Raw genomic sequence first — 22,567 nt, forward strand, 5'->3', positions numbered from 1 at the left:
ATTCATTCTTTAGAATTAGGTTATTTAATTTTGAATTAATTTTTAACTTATCTTTCCATGGCCCTTTGTTACATGTAATATTTATGTCATTGTGACCTAAAAATGATGTATTTAATATTTCTGCCTTTCTATGTTTGATTGTGAGGCTTTTATGTCCTAATATATGTTCAATTTTTGTGCAGGTATCACTTAGAAAAAATGTATATTACTTTCAGTTTTCTCCAGAGGCCTATTATATCTAACTTCTCTAAAATTCTATTCATCAAATTAACTTTTAAATTAACTTTTATTTGGTGGTTAGATGTATCTAGTTCTGAAAGAGGGAGTTTACAGCCTCCGAATAATATAGTTTTGCTCTTATTTCTTCCTGTAACTCAACTTTTCCTCTAAGAATTTGAATGTTATACCATTTGGTGCATATGTATTTGGTACTAATATATTTCACTTTCTATGGTACACACACACATGTATATATATATATGTGTGTGTGTATATATATATATATATATATAGAGAGAGAGAGAGAGAGAGAGAGAGAGAGAAAGCAATATACAATTTCCTTCCTTACCTCTTTTAATCAAATATGTTTTGTTTTGTTTTGTTTTGTTTTTGCTTTTTCTTATCTGAGATCAAGATTTCTACCCCTGCTTTTTCTTTACTTTAGCTGAGGCCCTTTCTTCTCCTCCAGCTCTTTATATTTATTTTTTGTGTCTCTCCATTTCAAATATGTTATTTGTAACTGTAATATTATAATATAGGATGCTAGTTTTTAATCTACCCTGCTATTCAGTTTTATTTTATGGAAGAGTTCATTCCATTCACATTCACAGTTATGATTATAAACTGCATATTTCCTTCAATCCTACTTTTCCCCTGTTTATAGTTTTTACCCTCTTTCCTTTCACCCTGTCTTTCCCCACCAGTATTTTGTTTTTAATCAGTGCCTCCCTCAATCTGTCCTTTCTTCTATTAGCCACCACCCCTTTATTATTTTTCTCTTCCCATCCTACTTTCTTAAAAAGTAAGACAGATTTCTTTACCCAACTGGATTGTGTAAATTATCCTCTCTTTAGCCAAATCCAATGAGAGTAAGGTTCAAACAATGCCCATATCTTTCCTTTTTTCCCTCGAATGCTTTCATGCTTCTTTATATTTCATAATTTATCCCTTTCTGTTCCTTCCTCTTTTCATGATACAATCTTTTTTCACCCCTTATTTTTTAAACAATCACATCAAAGCCAAGTTATACCCACACTCCCTATCTAAGTATACTCCTTTTAATTGTCCTAATACAAATGCAGTTATTAATAGTTAAAAGTATCATTATCTCATGTAGGGATGTAAACAGTTTAACCTTATTGAATGCCATGCTGTTGGTTTTTTCCTTTCCTTTTTTACCTTTTTATACTTCTCTTCAGTCTTGTATTGGGAGATTAAATATTTTGTTATGCTTCAATGTTTTCATCAGGAAAGTTTAAAAGTGCCTTATTTCATTGAATATCCATCTTTATTACAGAAAGATTATGTTGAATTTTGCTGCGTAGTTGATTTTTCATTGTAGTTGATTCTTTGTTGTAATCCAGGCTTCTTTGCCTTCTGGAATATCATATTCTAAACCCTGCATTCTTTATATAGATGCTACTGAATTTTATGTAATCATAACTGTGGCTTTTTGAGAATTGGATATTTTTGGCTGGTTGTAATGTTTTCTCTTAACATGATAGTTCTGGAATTTGGCTATAGCATTCCTTTGAGTTTTCATTTTGGTATCTCTTTCAGGAGGTCATCCTTCAATGGCTATTTTATCTTCTGATCCTAGGATATCAGTGAAGTTTTCCTTGATAATTTCTTGAAAGATGCTATCTAGGCTTTTTTCTTGATTATCCTTTAATTGTCTCTCCTGTATCTATTTTTCAAATCAGTTATATTTCCAATAAAGTATTTTTATATTTTATTCTATTTTTTCATTCTTTTGATTTTGTGTGACTGATTCTTGATGTCTTATAGACCCATTAGCTTTCACTTACTCAATTTTAATTTTTAAGCAGTTAGCTAACTTTTGTATCTCTTTTATCATTTGACCAATTTTATTTTTTAATGAGTTGTTTTCTTTGGTAATTTTTGTATTTTCTTTTCTAAGTTGTTGATTCTTTTTCTCATAATTCTCTTGTATAACTCATTTTTTCCAAATTTTTCTTCTACCTCTCTTTCTTAATTTTTAAAATCCTTTTTGAAATATTTCAAGAAGACTTTTGGGGCTTGAGCCCAATTCATATTTCCTTTTGAGGCTTTGCATGCAGGCATTTTGACATTGTTGAGCTCTTCTGAGTTTGTGTTTTGATCTTTCCTGTAATCATAGTTGATTTCCATGGTTAGGACTCTTTTTTGTTTGTTTGTTTTATGCTCATTTTTTAAAAAATGAGTTCTGCTCCTAGGGCAGAGGGGGAACTGTCTTAAGCTTTTTGCATTGGGGTTGGGTCACTTGCTTTCTGGAAAATTGTTTTATTGCATCTTTTTGTGAATTCTGCGAAAATTCTTTTAGAGCCTTGAGTTAATGCTCTTTCTGAGGGGAAACTGGGGAGAGCTCAAGCAACTTCTTGGCTTTTCTCCACAATCTTGCATCTGACATTTCTTCCCAGTTTTCTTACACCTTATATTCCAACCCCTCTTCATGTACTTTGTTACCCAGTGACACTGATCACATTGTTCTATCTCCTGATTCTGGGCATTTTTATTGGGTGTACCCCATGCTTTCAATGTTCTCTCTTCAACTCTACTTCCTGGCTTCTTACAGGTCCCGGCTAAGGTCCCATCTTCTATGAGAAGCTTTTTCCAATCCTCTTAATTCTAGTACTTTCTATCAGTTTTATCTCCAATTGAGCCTGTATCTCTCTTGTTTGTACATAATTGTTTACATGTTGTCTCTCCCATTAGCTTGTGAACTCTGTGAGTGCTGTCTTTGTTTTTTCTCATATCTCCAGTGATTGGCACAGTGCCTGGCACTGAAATGAAACAAATGATTCACATGCAAGCCCATGGTGAGTTCATACATTCTTATGGTTTTATCTATACTTCTTTGCAGATAAGTATTAAATCTCCACCTCTACCCTTGATCTTTATTTCTAAAAGTTTAGACTTAGACACCCTCTCATATTCAATTTATCTAAACTTCTATTTGTTATAGCTTTCCCTAAAACCAGCTTCCTAACTTTTCTGTTTCTATCAGAAGCATAACCTATTCTCAGTTTCTCAGTCTAGGTATCTTGGAATTCTTTTTAATTCCTTCCTCTTTATTTCCTATCTTTTGACCAACACAAAGTTTTCATTATTCTCCATTTTGCAATTTATTTTTTGACTCCCTTCCCAAAGCTGTTGCCTAATATGAGCCTTCATAGTTTCACATGTGAGATTTCTATAACAACATCGTGCCTCATCCTTTTGTCTCTAGCTCTTTTTCCTCTAATGTATATTGTATAGGCTACAAATTAATCATCTTGAACTTCTTTCCCTATTTGGTTCCTTGATTACTTTTCTCATCAGTTTACTAACTCTGCAGTATTGGCCTTTGTTTAGGCCTTTTTGTTTAGGTTCTATTTTGTCTTTCCAACTTTATATCTTATTTTTCACACATCAGACAGGATGAGCATCATGGAACATGAACTGGTTTCTAGACCTTTCTCTGATATTATCTTACTATGTAAGCTGTCATGTGTTATGACTGGGACTGGACACTTGGAGCTTTCAAGATCCCACAAACTCTGACATAAGCATACAAAGCATCCTCTTTGAGGCAATCTTGTCTCTCAGATGACCACTACAAAATGCACTACTTATTCTTAGTCTAATTTTAAAGGTTAAATGGTTAAGTGTCAAGAGTGCCTTTGGGATTTCTGAGGAACCTAATTTCAATCCTAGCTGTGCATTATCTTAGGCAAATGATTTCATTTCTCTGGGTCTTAATTTCCTCATTTGTTAAAGGAAAAAAGAAGAGATTGGGCTAGATCATTACTGATACCCTTTTAGGTCTAAGACCTATGATCCTATGAGTATAGACTTTGGATTTTAGCTATCTCACTTTGCACCACACCTGACATTACCTAAACAATGAATGTTTCAACAATCAAGTATTAAGCATCTTTTATATGTCAGGCACTATGATAGGTACAAGAGAGACAAAAAGAAAAAAAGAAAGGCATAATGCCTTCTGGGAGCTTATATTTGTTGTGGGAGACCTGTCTACATATAAATAAATATAAAATAAGAGTCAGTGCAAGGCAATTTCAATGGAAAGCACTGCACTAGTAGCTAAGGGAATCAGGAAAGTTCTAGTGGAGGAAGCACTGCTTTAGATTACTTTGAAGTAAGCTTAAGGACTCTTAGAGATGCCACTAAGCCCTAGTACTTATGTCCTTTAAGAAGAGGAAGAAAGGTATCAATATGCTTCTATATTGTCTTTTTTCTGTTCCCCCAGAGTATTAAGTATATAGATATTACTTTTATTATCTATATGTATATGTACATGTGCATGTATATATTTGAACCTATGATTTCCTTGTTATAGAGAAATCAAAGAAAGGAAATTCTTCCTTCTAAGGCAGATAGAAATATATGGAACAGAGAGCTGGCCTTGAATTTTGAAAGATCTGTATTTTAGTCCTATATCTTCTATACAATGACTATGTGAATTGTCAAGTCACTTAACTTCTCAGGATTCAAAGCATTTCCTTAAGACTTTTAAAGTAAGCATTTATTTAGCCCTAATAGTTTAGTTCCTATTATTAAGCTGATTATGTACCTTAAAGTAAGGTACATAATCAGCTTAATAATAGGAACTAAAACTATTAGGGCTAAATAAATGCTTACTGGTTGATTTAGGTTAGAAGCTATTTTTATAACATAGAAATTAATTTTTCATAAGATTATGAATCACCTAGAAGACCTTTATAGATCAATATGGTCCTATGTTAGAAAATCATCCTTGAATCCATATTGCTTTGCAATTGGCTCAGACCAAGCAGAAGATAGGAGAGGGGTAAAGTTGGGGATGAGGGGATATACTTGGTTTGAATCAGATATTTTAGAACGGTATAAGAATCACTTAATTATTTAAGATGTTTGTGGACAAACTGAGAGTACCTTGTATACAAAATGCATAAGAGGATGACTGGACTTTCCTGGGTTTGTGCCCCAGCTCTGCAACTTATCTGTTTTGTAACGCTAGGAAAATTATTTGATGCCTTGGCTGTGAGTTCTTGAAGAACATGAAACTGTCTTTTGCCTTTCTTTGTCTCCTTGATATCTACTACAGTGCTTGCATATAGTAAATGCTTAATAAATGCATGTTAATTTATCCTCATTTTCCCCATCTACAAAATGTAGACAATGATACTTCTACTACCTACATCAAAGGACTTGAAGAAAGTACTTTATAAACTAGTAAGTGCTATGTTATTAATGATTTTCAGTCATGTCCAAGTCCTTGTTTCCTTTTTGCCCTAACTGCTATAGATACATGACTTTACTATTTATTTTATTGTGTACCCCGTGATTTGTAGCCTATAAAAGATACTGGCACATAACATATATTTAGTAAAAACTATTGAGAGAGAATCTATCTGAATCTCTAAGATAATTTCATATAAGTCTCTATGATAGTATAATAGAAAAAGTGTTGAACTGGTAGTCAGAACACTCAGCTTAGGCTAGTTGAGAAAAGCAAGTTATTATCCCTTTCCAGGTTTCAGTGTCTTTACCTTTATCATTAATGAGTGATTAGACTAAATTTCTAAGATTTCTTTCTGATCTGTTGTGTTCTAATAATTTTTATTCTCACGTGACTTTTGACTATAATTTTCCATTTTCTGAGATGCTTCTGGATTGACATTCTATGAATATATCCAAGTTTGAGACCCCTTTCAGCTAAATCTATAGTTTTAATGGACTTATATAATCTTTATCTCTCTATCTCTATCTATCTATCTATCTATCTATCTATCTATCTATCTATCTATCTAACTATCTATCTATCTATTGTCCTTAATGTAACAATGGATAGTGAGTTATACTTGGATTCAAATCAAACCTCTGATGTAAGGCGTGATCCTGGGCAAGTCATTAAATCTCAGTTTTATCATTTGTAAAATGAATGGGTTGGACTAGATGGCCTTTTAAGATAATTTCCAGATCTAAATCTATAATCCTATTTGAGAGGACATTTCTTTTACATAACATACCTCACTCTCTCTGCAATATCTTTTGAAGACTGTCAGAAACCAATCTCTACTGTCAATATCTAGTGATAGACAAAGATACAAGAGAAGCCAAAGGGCTGACAAATAACAAAAAAATGGTCAAAGATGGAGGAAGCCATAGTGATAGGGGGGCAGGGGAGAGAGCAAGATACTAACTTAATGGTTGAAGATTAATGGGTAATCAAAGTAGCTACAACTTGAGTTGCCTCTGTGGGAGAGTCAATCCCAAGCAAACAGAAATTTATGTCCTGGAAGGTCATAAATTATTCTCACAAGTTGTAAAGCTGGAGTCAAGAATGGATCCCTGGTTTAACTTTGAGGAAATCTTTTGCTGAGTACCCAATGAGCAATGTGGGAAAACACAGTAAAAGCAATGTTTTTTGTTTTTTGTTTTTTTTTGTTTGTTTGTTTTTTCCCCCTGGACATGTCTAAGATGGTGGGTTTGATGATTCACATTGCATGTTTTTATCTACTGATCTGTCTATCTGCATATATGTTGGTCTTTCTCACTGCCTTTCTCACAGTGAACCTCCCTTTAATGTGAAGGGAAAAATACAGTCCAAGACTCAATATACTGATAAGACAGACTATGAAAGGAGAGGTTTATAATGCTAGACCGAGTTCTAGTTTTTTTGCCTTTTAGGGAGCTAAAGTCCTTATCAGTTCTATGGGGGGAATATAAGACCATACCTGGGATAGTATTTACCACTAATGAAAGAGTGATATTGAATAGATTACTTAACTTTTGACTTTTGATTTTTCTTTCTCACTGTAGGGTTAGAGGATTGGAAGAGATATTCTCCAAGACAAATCATATGATCCTAGAACTTAGAATATAACTGTCTAACAAGAATAGGAACTATCTTATACAATGTAGTATGTATAGAAGCTTGCACCAAGATTTGAAGATTCTACTTCCCTATCTCCTCCTTCTGTGTGTGAGTGTGTGCATGAGCATACACATGCACATGTGTTTCAAAGTAGATTCTTAATGATGCCTGAAATTTTACCTTTAATCATTGCTTCCTTTTAGGCACTGAATAGGTACTATCCTTTCCTTGAGGGCTGATTTTCAACACATGTCTTGGGAGGGATATCATATTTAGAGTATATAAACTCAAACTGAATGCATTTGTCAGATGTTCTCTTCCATGATTGAAAAGACCTAGGGAACAAGAAATCACTGACTTGGAAGTGGGAGGGGGAACCCTAGAAGGGGACATACTAAAGAAAAAAGTTATCTTCCTCACACTTTGTCCAAGATCTGACTGCATAGTTCTGCTTCATTCCAAACATTAATAACTTGGATAAGTAGTCATTTGATAGGGTGATGTGGTGGGCTAAGACAAGGACTGGGGCTCTGGGTACTATTGGGATTTGGTTTTACCTTTATGTTTAAGGTTCTTTAGGGCAGAGACAATATCATTCATCCTTGTATGATCAGTGTTTAGCATATAATAGTAGGTACTTAAAAGGTTTCTGTAAGAGTAAATGGAGTGGGGGCAGCTAGGTGGCGCAGTGGATAGAGCACCAGCCCTGAATTCAGGAGGACCCGAGTTCAAATGTGGTCTCAGACACGGAACACTTCCTAGCTGTGTGACCCTGGGCAAGTCACTTAACCCCAGCCTCAGGGGGAAAAAAAAAAAAAAAGAGTAAATGGAGTTTGGTATGGTTACACATGCTTATGATCCCTGCTACAGGGTAGGTTGAGGCCAATGGACTTCTTGAGCTCAGGAGTTCTGTGGGCTATGCTGGTTAGTTATTTGTGCTAAGTTCAGCATTATTATGATAAGTCCCTAACAAGGGATGGGAATGGAGAGAGGGTAAAAGATTGTTTAAGGAAGGGTAAAAAGTCTCTGGCAAGTACAAGAGATCAAATTACCATGCTGATTTATACTGAGATGATATTTTGAGTAGACTCTGATAAAGATGAGGAGACTCAATCTTTAAAACACTTTTGTTTTAAAAAGAATAAATGAATGCCCTTAGTTTCTAGAATAACTAAGCCAGGGACTCAGTAAGTAATATCACCTACATGGGCTCTTCCTGATTCTCCCATTAGTGGCTTGTCTATCTTTCTGCAGTTACTTTAGATTTACTCTAGGATATGTTTTGCATTCACTTACTGGTATTTATTTGTCTCCTCTTCTCCCTCTTTTCTCCCTATCCACACAGAATGGATTTTTTTTTGTCTTTGCATCTTTGGTGCCTAGTATAATGCCTGGCACCTAAGTAGGCATATAATAAATATCTGTTTTGAAGTGAAGTGAACTGAATTCTCTCAATTTAAAAATGAAATTATGAACATCGGCCTATTTCTCAAAGTTGTTTTGAAGATTCCAATTAATTGAAAAGTATTTTGTCATCTTCACCATCTGCAGTATGGAATCATCAGCAAACTCAAGTCAACAAATAATTTTAAATGGCAAATTTATGAATTATATTTCTGTTTACACATCAATTCCCAAAGCTATGCATTAGTTCTATGTCTAATCACAACACTTAGCACTTTGTTGAGTAAGTTTGTGAAATTCACATATGTTTGTAAGATCCAAACATTAGTTTATTAATGGCCATGAAAAGTGTAATAAAACCAAAAGTTGTTACATTAACAAATAACCACTTATGGATTTATGTTAAATATAATAGAGGATTATTCTCGAATTTCCTATTTATCTTTATCTCCTTGCTTTTTTACTAGGGCCAATAATATTAGATGATTAGACAAACATGCAGGTGAAAAAAAATGCCCATCGCCAGCTATTCATGAGATTTAACACTAGAAGAGAATTTAGAGAGCTATTGTTTTATAGAGGAAGAAATTATGCCTAGAGTGGCAAAGTAGTTTGCCCAAAGTCATTTCGGGGAATGAGTAGCAAAAGTAGCATTCAAATTCAAGTTGTCTTTCTCCAAATTCAGTACTGTTTCTCCTATAGCATGCTGTGCCCCTAGTAGTAGAGATTACTGTCATTGACTAATTAAGAAACAGAAGAATTGGAGGGAGGAAATAGAGATTAAAAGTCAAGTTGGAATGGTGCCAGGTAACCTTCAGAGAACCAAAAATCTCAGGAACTGAGCAAAATGGGAAAGCAAAGTACAAGATCAGAACTTAAGGCCTCTTATGATTTATTATTGAATTGTTTTTTCAGTCATGCCTGACTCTTCATAACCTCATTTGGGGTTTTCTTGGCAAAGATCCTGGAGTGGTTTGCCATTTCTTTTTCCAATTCATTTTACAGATGAGGAAACTGAGGCAAACAGGGCCACCCAGCTAGTAAATGTCTGAGGCCAGATTTGAACTAAAAAAAAAAAAAAAGAAGTATTAATTTTAATTAGGATCAGCATTAGATCTAAAGGGATATGCAAGGAGAGCTAACAGAGAGTCAGATAATTTGTCTAGCTCAACCTCTGTTCCCCAAGCTCCAATATTTACAGGAGCTATCTCCTGTGTCAATGTGGTAGCTAGATTAGGAATGAGGTCTACTATGCCCCATCTTGACAAAATCATATCCATCAGGCCATGCTCTCGTGTACCTGCCCTTTTCCCTTTCTAGTTAAAATAACTAAGTGATAATCGCTTTTAGCCATTTGAAAATATAAGATGCTATTCAAATTCCTTCTAGAAAGCCCTGCCAGGTCCTTAGCTGAAGGGTCTTGTGCTAAAAGGTAGAGTTGTCTCCCACCCCTACCTGGGTCCCAGCTCATCTTCACTCCGCCAGACAAAGTCCCCAAACTTCTCATAATGAGAATTGTAGTGATGCTGGACACGGAAAAGCATGGAGGCTGACACTTCCATCAGGGTGTTGTAAGCTGTTTGTTGCTCTTTGCCACTGGTGTAGCCATTGTAGAGGTTGTAGATTTTGTCAGCTATCTCTGAAAAGAAGGCAAAATAGGCAGATTTAAAAGGGAAGTATAAGGACTGGGGTTGAACAGAACATTTCTTAAAAGAGATAACAGTGAATATAGATCTCCAAAATCTAGGTGATTAGATGGATTCAAGTAAATAAACTACACTTTTGGTAAAGCAAAGTATCCATTATTGAATAATTTTGACCAATGTCGATGTGAAGGTTACAATTAAATATTTGAAAAATTGTCAGTGGCTGAATATTCGAGGTATATCTAGATACTGATGTATCTACTTAAGGGGCAGCAAGATGGTACAATGGTTAGAGTGTTAGACTTAAAGTCAGGAAGACTTCTCTTTCTGAGTTCAAATCTGGCCTCAGAAATTTCCTAGCTGTGTGACAGTGAACAAAAAACTTAACCTGTTTACCTCAATTTACTCATCTGTAAAATGAATTGGAAAATGGAATGGTAAACCACTCTAGTATCTTTGCCAAGAAAACCCCAAATGGGGTCATGAAGATGTGGACATTACTGAACAACAAACTCAACAAAACATCTACCTAAGATGGGTGATCTGCCCAAGTAAGATCTGGGTTAGGTGGTGATGTTTGTCAAATATCCAAGATATCTCATTTGAGCCTCACAACAATTCTGTAAGATAGAAAGATATAATTGCTATTATTATGCTAATTTTATAGAAAACTAGAGCTCATATAATACTAGGTACCCACCACATGCTTGATCCTATGCTAGGTACTAGGGATATAGATAAAAAGAGTGAAATAATGAATAGTAGTAAAGAAGGAATGATTTGCTCAAAATATGAATGTCAGAAACCAGGACTCCTGACTCCAAGTCTAGCCTCCTAGTCTTATACCATACTTCCTGTTCATCCTCCTTGCTTCTATTAATTTTTCTCTCCTCAGACCATGAAATGAGCCCTTTGGAGAAGGGAAAGACTGAAGTCATTGAGTTCATATGTTTTTAAGGAACTGATGTTTAGCCCAGAACATACCCTCAGCTTTGTTGTCATCTACCAGAGGGCAAGCTGTCCTCAGTGTAACAGTGCTCAGCTCTGAATGTCGGCCTCTTGTATCCACTGCATAGAGAGTAAACCTAAAAGAAAACCAGGTATAAGTTAGCTGTGATTTACTTATTATCTACACTCTAGATGATGTAAGGGGGAAAAATGCTTGTCATAGACTATTCCAAATCTACATCTCTAATTTGGATTATTCTTCTGAACTCTAACTTCATCAGCCAAATGTCTGCTAGATATCTTCTAGAGTTTCCATAGGAATTTCAAATCCATCTTCATATCCAGAAGAGAAGTCATCTTTCTGTGAAAATCCATGCATTCCCCCAGCTCCCTCATTTCCTTTTTTGGCCTTCCTTGGGTTTTAAATCTTGCAATCTTCTTTGTTTCTTCTTGCTCCCTCAATTCCCTTTTCAGTGGCTAATAGTCACCAAATTAATAACCATGACATATCTTAAATCTATCTCTATCCCTCCACTAAACAACTTCTATGCTAATTCAGACCCTCTTCCTTCTTGCCTGGACTACTACAATAAGTTCCTCATGGGGTACCTAGTTTCTATCCTCCATCATCTCCATCCAGCATCTACAAAGAAATTGGCTTTGTAAAATATATCTGATCATGTAATTTCTTAAAATTGTATAATTATTTCTTTTCCTTCTAGGACAAAATACATGACATTTAGACTTCTCTATAATTTGGCTTCCTGCCTATCCTTTCAATCTGAAATCATGTTATTTCCCTTCTTACACTCTTTGTGCATTGATGCTGGCTTACTTGCTGTTCCCTGCAATATGACATTTAGTATTTGAGCTTCTGAACAAGTGGCCACTCATGTCTAGAAATTTATCTCCTCTAATCTCTACCCCTTAGAATCCCTAGCTTCTTTCAAAGTATAGGTCAAGTGTTGCCTACTACACAAACTCCTGATCCTCATTGTTAACACACTCTCTCCTTTTAAAATTACTGTCTTTTTCTGCATAGTAACCCCCCCATTAGAATGTAACCTCTTTGAGGACAGAAACTCTTTCATTTTTGTCATGATATTTTGAGAATCTTGAACATAATACTTTTTTGTCAAATTAAGTTGAATGAAACTGATTCCCTAAATTAATATCATTTTAATTTTGATCTTTGTCTTTTTTAATCAATCTGGGGGAAAAAATGAAGCAAAAAATAACCACACAACAAAACTACCATGTTGAAAATCTTGCAAAGGCTTCCTAATAACTTTTTGTGTCATAACTTCTTATTTTGATCTTCAACAATGCCCTTCATAATCTGGGGGCAGTTAGGAAATGCATTTGCAGAGGGTTTGACCTGGACTCAGATATATCTGAATTAAAATTCATTTTCCAACACTCACTGGCTATGTGACCTTGGAGATAAGTTGTCCAAACTTTCCCACCATTTCCTAAATTATAAAATAATAACACCTACTCCCAGAATTGTTGCGGGGATCAAATAAGATAATTTTTGCAAAACATCTAGCATGGTACCTGTCACATAGTAGGTATTCAATAAATACTTTTTCCACTACCTTTCTCTCCCAAACCTACTTTACCTACCCTCATTTCCCACATGAGCAATATTTTCCAACTAGATTAGTATCATTAAGCTCAGAAGTGTAATAAGCATTTGTCTTAAAAACAAACAAACAAACAAAATAACAAAAACAAAAAACTAGTTTCCCTGTCTACAACTCCCTAATAAAAGCTTCTCATCTATATTCTTGAAAACTTAGCCAAAGTGCAACATTATCCATTATTGTTCTTATTGTTCAGTTGTTCAACCATGCTTGACTTTTTGTGACCCTATGGACCAAACTGCCCATGAATTTTCTAGGCAAAGATACTGGGAAGGTGTATTTCCTTCTCCAGTGGATTAAGGCAAACAGAGTTTAAGTGACTTGCCTAGGTACACACAGTTGATAAGTGTTTGAGGCCAGATTTAAATTCAGGTCTTCCTGTCTCCAGACCCAGCACTCTATCCACTGACCTATCTAGCTGCCTATATCATATAGTCATCAAATCTAACTGATGAAAAGAAACTTAGATGTCATAATTCAATCCATGCCTGAGGAAGTTTCCCCTCTATAACATTTCTGATATATGATATCTAAGTTTTTTCTGATGTATTTGTCTTCTCCATTAAAATGGAAATCCCTTAAAAGGAGAGGCCATTTCATTTTTTGGATTTGTATCCCTACTGGCTTAGAACAGAACCAAATATACAGTGGGTGCTTAGTAAATATTTGCTCATTGATAAAGAGTTAAGTCTTCTTCGTGAGGTCCTCAAGAGATATGAAAATCTCTCTTTTTCAAGGTAACCTACTTTACCTTGGGGAAGCTTTGATTTTTAGGAAATTTAATTTCCTTCAATTGAGGTAAAAAAGCTTTTGTCCATTACTCCTAGTTCATACATATAAGACCAAAAAGAACAAATCCATTGTCTCTTCTACATACCAGACCTTTAGAAACTTGAAGACATATTTCAAATTGCTCATAGTTCTCTTAAATCATTTCTTTGGCAGACTAAGTGTTCTTTGAATCTTCATCTCTTTCTTGTACAGGATAGTCTGTAGTCTCCTTACCATCCTGGTTGCCTTTTTGGAAGTCTTACATCCTTTTCTAACTGCTCATTTCCTTAGTTGAAGCGAGACCATTCAGTGCTTGTACAATTAATTTAATGCTTTAAAACATAAAATTTAGGACCAGAATAAAATACCTCAGAGGTCATGCAATCCAACCTCATTTTCAGATCAGAAAGTTGGAGTTCAGGCAGAATCATTACCTAGCCCAAGGTATAAAAAACAAAACAAAACAAAACAGAACAGAACAGAACAGAACAAAACAAACAAACAAAAAAACCTCAAAGGTAGAGGGAGACTTGAAATCTAGTCTCAAACTAATCATTTTCTCATTATATTACACTGCGTGAATAAGTCACATTTCCTCTTAAATGTCCCATGACAACTATCATGTTGCCCTAATTTTAACAAATTGTGTATACTATATCTTCACAAGAAGATTGTACATTTCTTAAAAGCAAAATTATCTCTTTTTTGACATCCTTAACCTCATAGCATAATATCATGCATGGGGCAAGTGACCATGCTTATTAAATGAATAAAATTGATTTTTTTCCAACATGTGGAATTAACATTGAGGTTCATTTTAACTAGATATATGAAAAAATAAACAAACAAAAAACCAGAGGTGTCTGCTGACAATAGAATAAACTGCCCTGTGAGGTACTGAGAGGTTCTTGTTACTGTAGCTATTAAAGCAGAGGTATCAAAAGCATTTTTTCCTCAAAAAGTATTTTTAAAAATCAAGTAAGACAGATAAAGGAAAAATTGAGAGAGAAATGTGAGTGACTCAAGAAAATCAAGAAAAAAAGAGTTAACAGCTTGGTAAAGAAAGCACACAAAAAACTCATGAAGAAAATAACACCTTAAAAGATATAATAGGCTAAATAATAAAAGAGGCAAAAAAATCCAGTGAAGACAATTATACCTTGAAAAGAAAAATTGGCCAAATTGGGGTAGAAGGGGAAGATAAATAAAACTTCAATAAAGAAAAAAACTCCTTAAAAATTAGAACTGCTAAATGAAAAGGGAGATACAAAAGCTAAAGCTCATGGAACAAAATAAATCCTTAACAATTTGAATTGGATAAATGGAAGGTAATGTCTTTACAAGACATCAAGAAACCATCAAGCAAAATCAAGAGAAGCAAATTTGGAAGAAAATGTGAAATATCTCATTGGAAAAACAACTGAGTTAGAAAATAGATCCAGAAGAGATAGTTTAAAATTATTGGACTATCTGAAAGTTATGATTTTTAAAAGAGCCTATATACATCATCTTTCAAGAAATTATCAAGAAAAATCACCCTGACACTTTAGAACCAGAGGGTAAAATGGAAATTGAAAGAATTCACTGTTTATATTATGAAAGAGATACCAAAATGAAAACTGCTGGGAATATTATAGTCAAATCCCACACTTCACAGATTAAGGAGAAAATAGTGCAAGGATAAAAAAAAGAAGCAATTCTAATGTTGTGGATATAGAGTTAGGATAACACAAGAATTATCAGCTTCTGCATTGAAGAATCAGGGAACTTGGAATATGATATTCCAGCAGGCAAAAGAATGAGAATTACAATAAAGAATCACCTATCCAGCAAAACTGAGCATAATTCTTCAGGGGGAAAATGGACATTCAATAAAATAAATAACTTCCAAGCATTCCAGAGCTGAATAGAAAATTTGACTTTCCAATACAAAATGTCAAAGTTTAAAAAGATAGAAGGAAAGAAAAATTCATAAATTACTGAATTGTTTATATTCTTACATGCAAAAATATTTATAACTCTTAAAAATTTTCTCATTATAAGGCAGTTAGAAGAAATATGCATAGGCTAAAAGCTGAGATGTGAGTTGAATATAATGATCACTTTAAAAATAAAAGATGAGTAAGAAGATTGCACTGGAAGAAGGGGAAAGGGATAAATAGAATGGGATAAATTACCTGATATAAAAGAATTCTAAAAGAGATGTTATAATAGAAGAAAAATGGGAAAAGTAGGGAAGGAAGCATATGAACCATATTTTCATCAGAATTGCCTCAAAGAGGGAATAATACATGTTCTCAATTTAGAAATCTTTCTTACCCTACAGGAAAGTAAGATTAGAGAAAGAATTGGAGGGGAAGAGAGGAGCTGATAGAAAAAGAGATAGTTTGAGGGAGGTAAAAGTCAGAAGCAAAACACTTTTGCGAGTGGACATGGTAAAAGGAAAGAGAGAACAGGATAAGCAAAGGAAAAATAGGTTGGAACAATATACATAGTTTTTAATCATTACTTTAGTAGAAAAAATTTACAGTGATTTTCTTTGAGAAAGACTTCATTTCTCAAAAATAGAAAACGGAGTCAAATTTATAGAAATGAGTTATTCCTCAATAGATAAATCTTTGAAGGATATGAACAGACAATTTTCAAAGTAATCAAAGCTATTTATAGTCATATTTTTTAAAAATATGCTCTAAATCACTACTGATGAGAGAAATGCAAATTAAAACAATTCTAGCCTACTATTTTAGACCTGTCATATTGGTTAATATAAAAGAACAGGAAAATGACAAATGTTGGAGAATATATAGGAAAATTGAAACACTATTGTACTATTGTTGAAGTTGTATTCTGATTTGTATTCCATTCTGGAGAGGAATTTGGAATTATGTCCAAAGGGTTATAAAAAATCACACATACCATTTGACCAAAAAATAGCACTACTCGGTTTATATCCCAAAGAGATAAAAAACAAAAAGAAAAATGACTTATTTTAAAATATATATATATATATATGTATATATATACATATACATAGGTATATATATACACATACACACACACATAGATAGATAGATAGATAGATAGATAGATAGATAGATAGATAGATCAGCTCTTTTTATTGATGATAATGAATTAGAAATTGAGAGGACACCCATCAATTGGAAAATGGTTGAACAAGTTGTATAGATTGTGATAGAATACTATTGTACTTTAAGAAATGATGAGCAGGATATTTTCAGAAAGACATGAAGAGACTTATATGAACTGGTATAAAGTTAAATAAACAAAAGCAGAAGAATCTTGTACACAATAGCAACAATATTGTTTGATGATCTACTATGAATAACTTACATATTTTCAGCAATAAAATAATCCAAGACAATTCTATGTGACTCACATGAAAAATGCTGTCCATTTCCTAATAAAGAACTGATAGAACCCGAATGCCAATAAAATATGCTTTTTCTTTACTTTCTTTACTTTTCTTGGTTTTGTTTACCTTTGTGTTTTCTTTCATCACTTGCATGGAAATGTGTTTTATATGACTATAAATGTATAACCTATGTCAAACTGCATACATTCTCAATGGGATGAGAAAAAGATGAAAGGGAAAAGAATTTGGAACTGAAGATTAGAAAAAGTCATCTTAAAATTGTTTTACATGCAATCAGGAAAACTAAAACATTAAACATTTTTAAAAGACAACACAATTATTCTCATCAGATCATTGGTTCTGGCACCATGCTTTCCCCATATCACAAGTATAACCTTAGTTTGTTCCATACCAATGGGTCAGAGGTTCTGAGTAGACAAACTCAATGGGAAATGCATTCATCCCCAATCTCAAGATATTGCCAGGTTTGTTGCAGACTAAGCCAAGACAGTACCGACGATCTAGCAGTTAGACTTGGCTTTTTGGAAGAGAAATAAGAACCTTCAAGGGGAGGGAATGAGGAAATAGGGAAAAAAACCACGCAGATTATTGATAGAGAAGAGCTGGTAGAAATAGCTGAAGTTTGAACTGGATGAAATCCAGCTGAATCAAGATCATATTAGGAAGTCTGAACTCCAGAGAGCTTCACCACTGTTGTTAAAGAATCTCCACATGTTCTAGATTTTATGAGAAAGCTTTCATTTTTCTCTTCTTATTAGTACTGACATTTCTACAACTTCTCCACTGGGTAAAGATGTAAGGACCAAGGAATGTTTTTTTTTTAAGGAACATGAATGGACTATGAAAGAATAAGGTACTCATTTTGGGGAAGTCATTGTCTCTAACTTCAGGTCCAGGACAGAGCTCAATAAGCACCTAAAAAGTGAAGTATTCTATCCAGCCATTCTGGAGAGCGATTTAGAACTATGCTCAAAAAATTGTCATACTGTGCATACCCTTTGATCTAGCAATGTTACTACTGGATTTATATCCCAAGGAAATCTTAAAGAAGGGAAAGCGACTTGTATATGCAAAAAATGTTTGTGGCAGCCCTCTTTGTAGTGGCCAAAAACTGGAAACTGAGTGGCTGCCCATCAATTAGAGAATAGTTGAATAAATTGTGGCATATGAATGTTATGGAATATTATTGTTCTGTAAGAAATGACCAGCAGGATGATTTCAGAAAGACCTGGAGAGAATTACATGAACTGATGATGAGTGAAATGAGCAGGACCAGGAGATCATTGTATACTTCAACAAAAATACTATGTGATGATCAATTCTGATGGACGTGGCTCTCTTCAACAATAAGATAAACCAAATCTGTTCCATTTGTTCAATAATGAATAGAACCAACTATACCCAGTGAAAGAATGCTGGGAAATGAGTGTGAACCACTACATAGCATTTCCAATCCCTCTGTTTTTGTCTGCTTGCATTTTTGATTTCCTTCACAGGTTAATTGTGCATTATTTCAAAGTCCAATTCTTCTTTTGAAGCAAAATAACTGTATGGATATGTATACATATATTGTATTTAACATATACTTTAACATATTTAACATGTATTGGTCTACCTGCCATCTGGGGAAGGGGATGGGAGGAAGGAGGGGAAAAGTTGGAACAAAAGATTTGCAATTGTCAATGCTGAAAAAATGCATATATCTTATAAATAAAAAGATATAATAATTAAAAAGACAGAAAAAGTGAAGTATTCTCATGGTAGGGAGTAAATTATGTTTCATAAATGAGTGAGATGTCTCTCTCAGATAGTTTTCAATGCTGGAAAGAAAACTTCAAGCTATCCGCAATTCTGTCTATAAAGGTACCAAGACATCTATGTTTATATATAATTATAGTATATAAGCTATTTTGGAAAAGTATATGAAAAAAATAATGATATTAGAACCAGAAGGACTAAATTCAAATCCCATTTCTGTCTCTCACTGTCTGGGGTGACCTCAGTGTCTTCACTATACTCCTATGAAATGGGATTGTTTGCTCCTTTAACTTCAACATACTTCATAAACCTGAATTATTCATGTCATCATTATTATGCAACTAGTAATTCAAATAGCCATATGATCATAGATTTAGCTGGAAGGGAACAAAGAGGTTGTCTAGTCTAGTTGTGTCAAACTCAAATTGAAAAGAGGAGGATACACTAAACCCCTTAACATAATTAAGCATAATGATCCCTGAAGGCTGTATCAAAAACAAACCAATATTAGCATTATCTATATTTTTATTTATATTATTAAATCTTTCTGGATGAGATTTAATTTCAGCCACATGCACAGGAATGTCTGATATCTCTATTATAGTCCCCAACCCATTTTAGGGATAAGGAAACTGTGGTCCAGAGGAGTTAAGTGATTTGTGTAAATCAGGAAGAAGATAGCAGAGACAGGATGAGAACAGAGTTTTTCTATGATTCCAGATGCAGTATTCTCTCCAGTACACCACACTGATAACCTTGATGCTGCTAGTCCTGGTTCCTCCCTAACATAGGATATACGATCCTCCTTAAGTCAGTTAGTTTCCTCTTGGGATTAATAACTCTCATACCATCATCTGTACAGGGTTATTATGGTATCAAGTATAATGATATATGGGAAGCATTGAAATATGTAATTTTCTATATATGGCATTTCTATTATTCAGCAAATCCCATGTACACAAATCTTGATATGCAAAACAAATTCATTGTGTTTGGCTTTGTAAATTGACTTGTCATTTTACAAAAAGCAACTCCAAAATGTTTTTTTTTTTCCAGTTACAGCATCCCACGAAACATTCACAATAAAGATATTTGATTCACATAAAGCTCTTCAGGAACTTTGCATATACTGAAGTCTATCTATAACATTCATAAGCATACAATCAATATTTACTGAGCACCTATAGCACACATAGCATTGTGGAAGATATGAAAATGAATCAAGCATAATCCTATCCCTCAACAAGACAGCAGTGCAGTTGGAGTCAGTCAATGTGTATACCATTGATATATCTATGTTTAGAAACGTGAATTTTCTACATGTGAACAATAGGATAAAATTGGAGATTAGAGAGCTTGTGAAAATGTGTACACAGTTTTCTGTTTGTTTGTTTTCTTTCCTCTGGATTATATGTACTGTAGGTTGTCTTGGAATGAAATCTCCTGAGTGCATCTGTTCATGGCAAAGGTTGGATTTGTGTGTATGTGTGTGGGTGTGTATGTATGTTTGTGTTGTAATGTAATAGCAATAATAATTCACTTTCAGACAGTACTTTAAGGTTTACAAAATGCTTCATACATCATTGCATTTGATATATTCAATTACCCAATGCTGTAGAGAAGTAAGGAAGGCATTACCGTCACCAGTTTTCAGAAGAGGACACTGAGTGAATGGGCAAGTTGACTTGCATAAGGGCTGGGATTTGAATCCAGGTCCTCTGGTATCAAGTTGCATGTACTTAAAAAGAAATTCTTTTCAGGTAATTTTTTCATTTAGTCACCTTTCCTGTTATACCACCCCCTTCAGATTAAGAATGAGAGAAAAACAAAACCCTTGTTATAAACATATACAATTAGGCAAAATAAATTTCTAGATTGGCAAATTTTAAAAGAAAAAAATAGTATTTATGTGTCTCATTCTATTACTACAAGTGTCTCAGCTCTCTATCAGGAGGTAGATAGCATTAGTCCTCTGATCAGAGTTCCCAATTCTTTCAAATTTAATTATCTTTACAGTATTGTTATTATTGAATAAACTGTTCTAGTTCAAATTATTTCACTGCATCATTTCATACAAATTCCCCCATGTTTCTCTGAAATCATTCCTTTTTTTAAAAAACCAGCACAACAGCATTTGATCATATCTATTTCACAGTTCATGTAGCCAGTTTTCAGTGAAAGGCACTTCCTTAGATTCTAATTGTTTGACACTTCAAAAAGAGTTTTAAATATTTTTGTACATTCTTAATTGGAGCTTATTTTGCTTAGAAATAATCTCTCCCTTAACCTATCTTCTCTGTAATTCCTTCCTTTCTTTTCTTCCTTCTGTTTCCTAGTTGAGTGCAACGGATTTCTTTATTCATTTGGGTGTATATCTGCTCTTTTCTTCTTTTCTTCTTTGATCAATTCAGATAGTCCATACCACTTTCTCCATATTTGTAAAGACTTCCACTTACATATCCTAATTGTGTCAAATAATTTTCTCTAGCTTTTCTTCCCTTCTGTTCCTCTTTGAAGTATCCTTTTGTCTTTGCTTTTCCATTCTTTTTTAAAGGATTATTGAGATATGACAGAGGGGCAGCTAGTAGCTCAGTGGATAGAGCACTGGTTCTGGAATCAAGAGAACCCAAGTTCAAATCCTGCCTCAGACTCTTGACACATATCGCTGTGTGACCCTGGGCAAATCATTTAACCTGAATTGTCTTGCAAAAAAAAAAAAAAAAAAAAAAAAAGACAAAAGAACGATTCACAAGTTTTCTATCTAGATTCCCTCAATATTCCTTGATGATTATAGAGCTTAGGGGGAACATGATCATGTCCCCACATTAACATAATCTTAGTCCTTTATCAACATTTATATTTACCTTTTCAGGTTTCTCTTAACTCTTAACTCTTGTGTTTGATTTTCAACATTTCAGCTCAGTTTTTAGTCTTTTCATTAGTAATATGTCCTTTGTTTTGTTAAAGGTCCAGTCTTTGCACCTTTCCACTCCATAACATTATACTTATTTTTTAATAGTTATTATTAGCTGTAAACCACTAACCTTGATTTTCTAGAATATTATATTCCAATATTTCAGATTTATAGTAGAAGCTGTGATTGTATTCCTTGGTACTTGAATTCTTTCATTCTTGCTGCTTATGGTATTTTACCTTAATAAGGAAGCTCTGCATTTTGACTATACCTTTTCTGATAATTTTCAACTTGGGATTTCTTTCAGGTGACCAACAGATTCTATTTACAGTTTGTCCTTGGGTTCTCAGAGATCTGGGAAATTTTCTTTTAAAATTTCTAAAAATATGGTGTCTGTTCCTCCACCCACCCACCCACCATTTTCATTTTTTTGTTTTTGTTTTGTTTTTGTCATGGCTTTCAAGTATGCTAATTATTTTGAATTTTTTCCCTCTTCAATCAGTGTTTCCAGGTAAGTCATTTTTGCTATTAGATACTTTAAATTTTCTTCTTCTTCTTCTTTTTTTTTTTTTTTTTTTTTTACTTTATCTTACATTTTCTTATTGTTTGATGGAGTCATTGTCTACTTAATCCATTCTAATTTTCAGGGAGTTAGTTGCTTGGGCAAAGTTTTACACCTCTTGTGCCAAGTTTTTTTATTCCAATTCTAACTCTTGCTTCCATATTTCTCCTTTATTTTCCAATTGCTTTCTTTTTAGTGCTCTCACCGCATTGATTTAAACATTTTAAAAATATTAAGTGTTCAGTTTTTAACTTATTTTTCTACTTTTTTTTCTGTTTACTTTTTCTACTTATTATTTTTTCAATTACATGTAAAGATAGTTTTCAACATTCATCTTTGTAAGATTTTGAGCTCCATTTTTTCTACCTCCTCAAAACAGTAAATAAATAATCAAATATGTTATACTCTTAAAATCATATTAAACATAGTTTACATAATGTAAT

General features: G+C 33.8%; 1 protein-coding gene across 1 annotated transcript in view; it reads right to left on the minus strand.

Moving 5' to 3' along the window:
* Positions 1–22,567, minus strand: part of ASTN2 (astrotactin 2) — a 1,161,487-nt gene that overhangs the window by 20,403 nt on the left and 1,118,517 nt on the right. Inside the window, 2 exon segments of the mRNA XM_074292901.1 lie at positions 9,941–10,124; positions 11,116–11,216. Of these exon segments, the coding sequence (XP_074149002.1) occupies positions 9,941–10,124; positions 11,116–11,216 (285 nt within the window).

Source organism: Sminthopsis crassicaudata, chromosome 2 (genome assembly GCF_048593235.1).
Source record: "Sminthopsis crassicaudata isolate SCR6 chromosome 2, ASM4859323v1, whole genome shotgun sequence".
NCBI classification, from domain to species: Eukaryota; Metazoa; Chordata; class Mammalia; order Dasyuromorphia; family Dasyuridae; genus Sminthopsis; species Sminthopsis crassicaudata.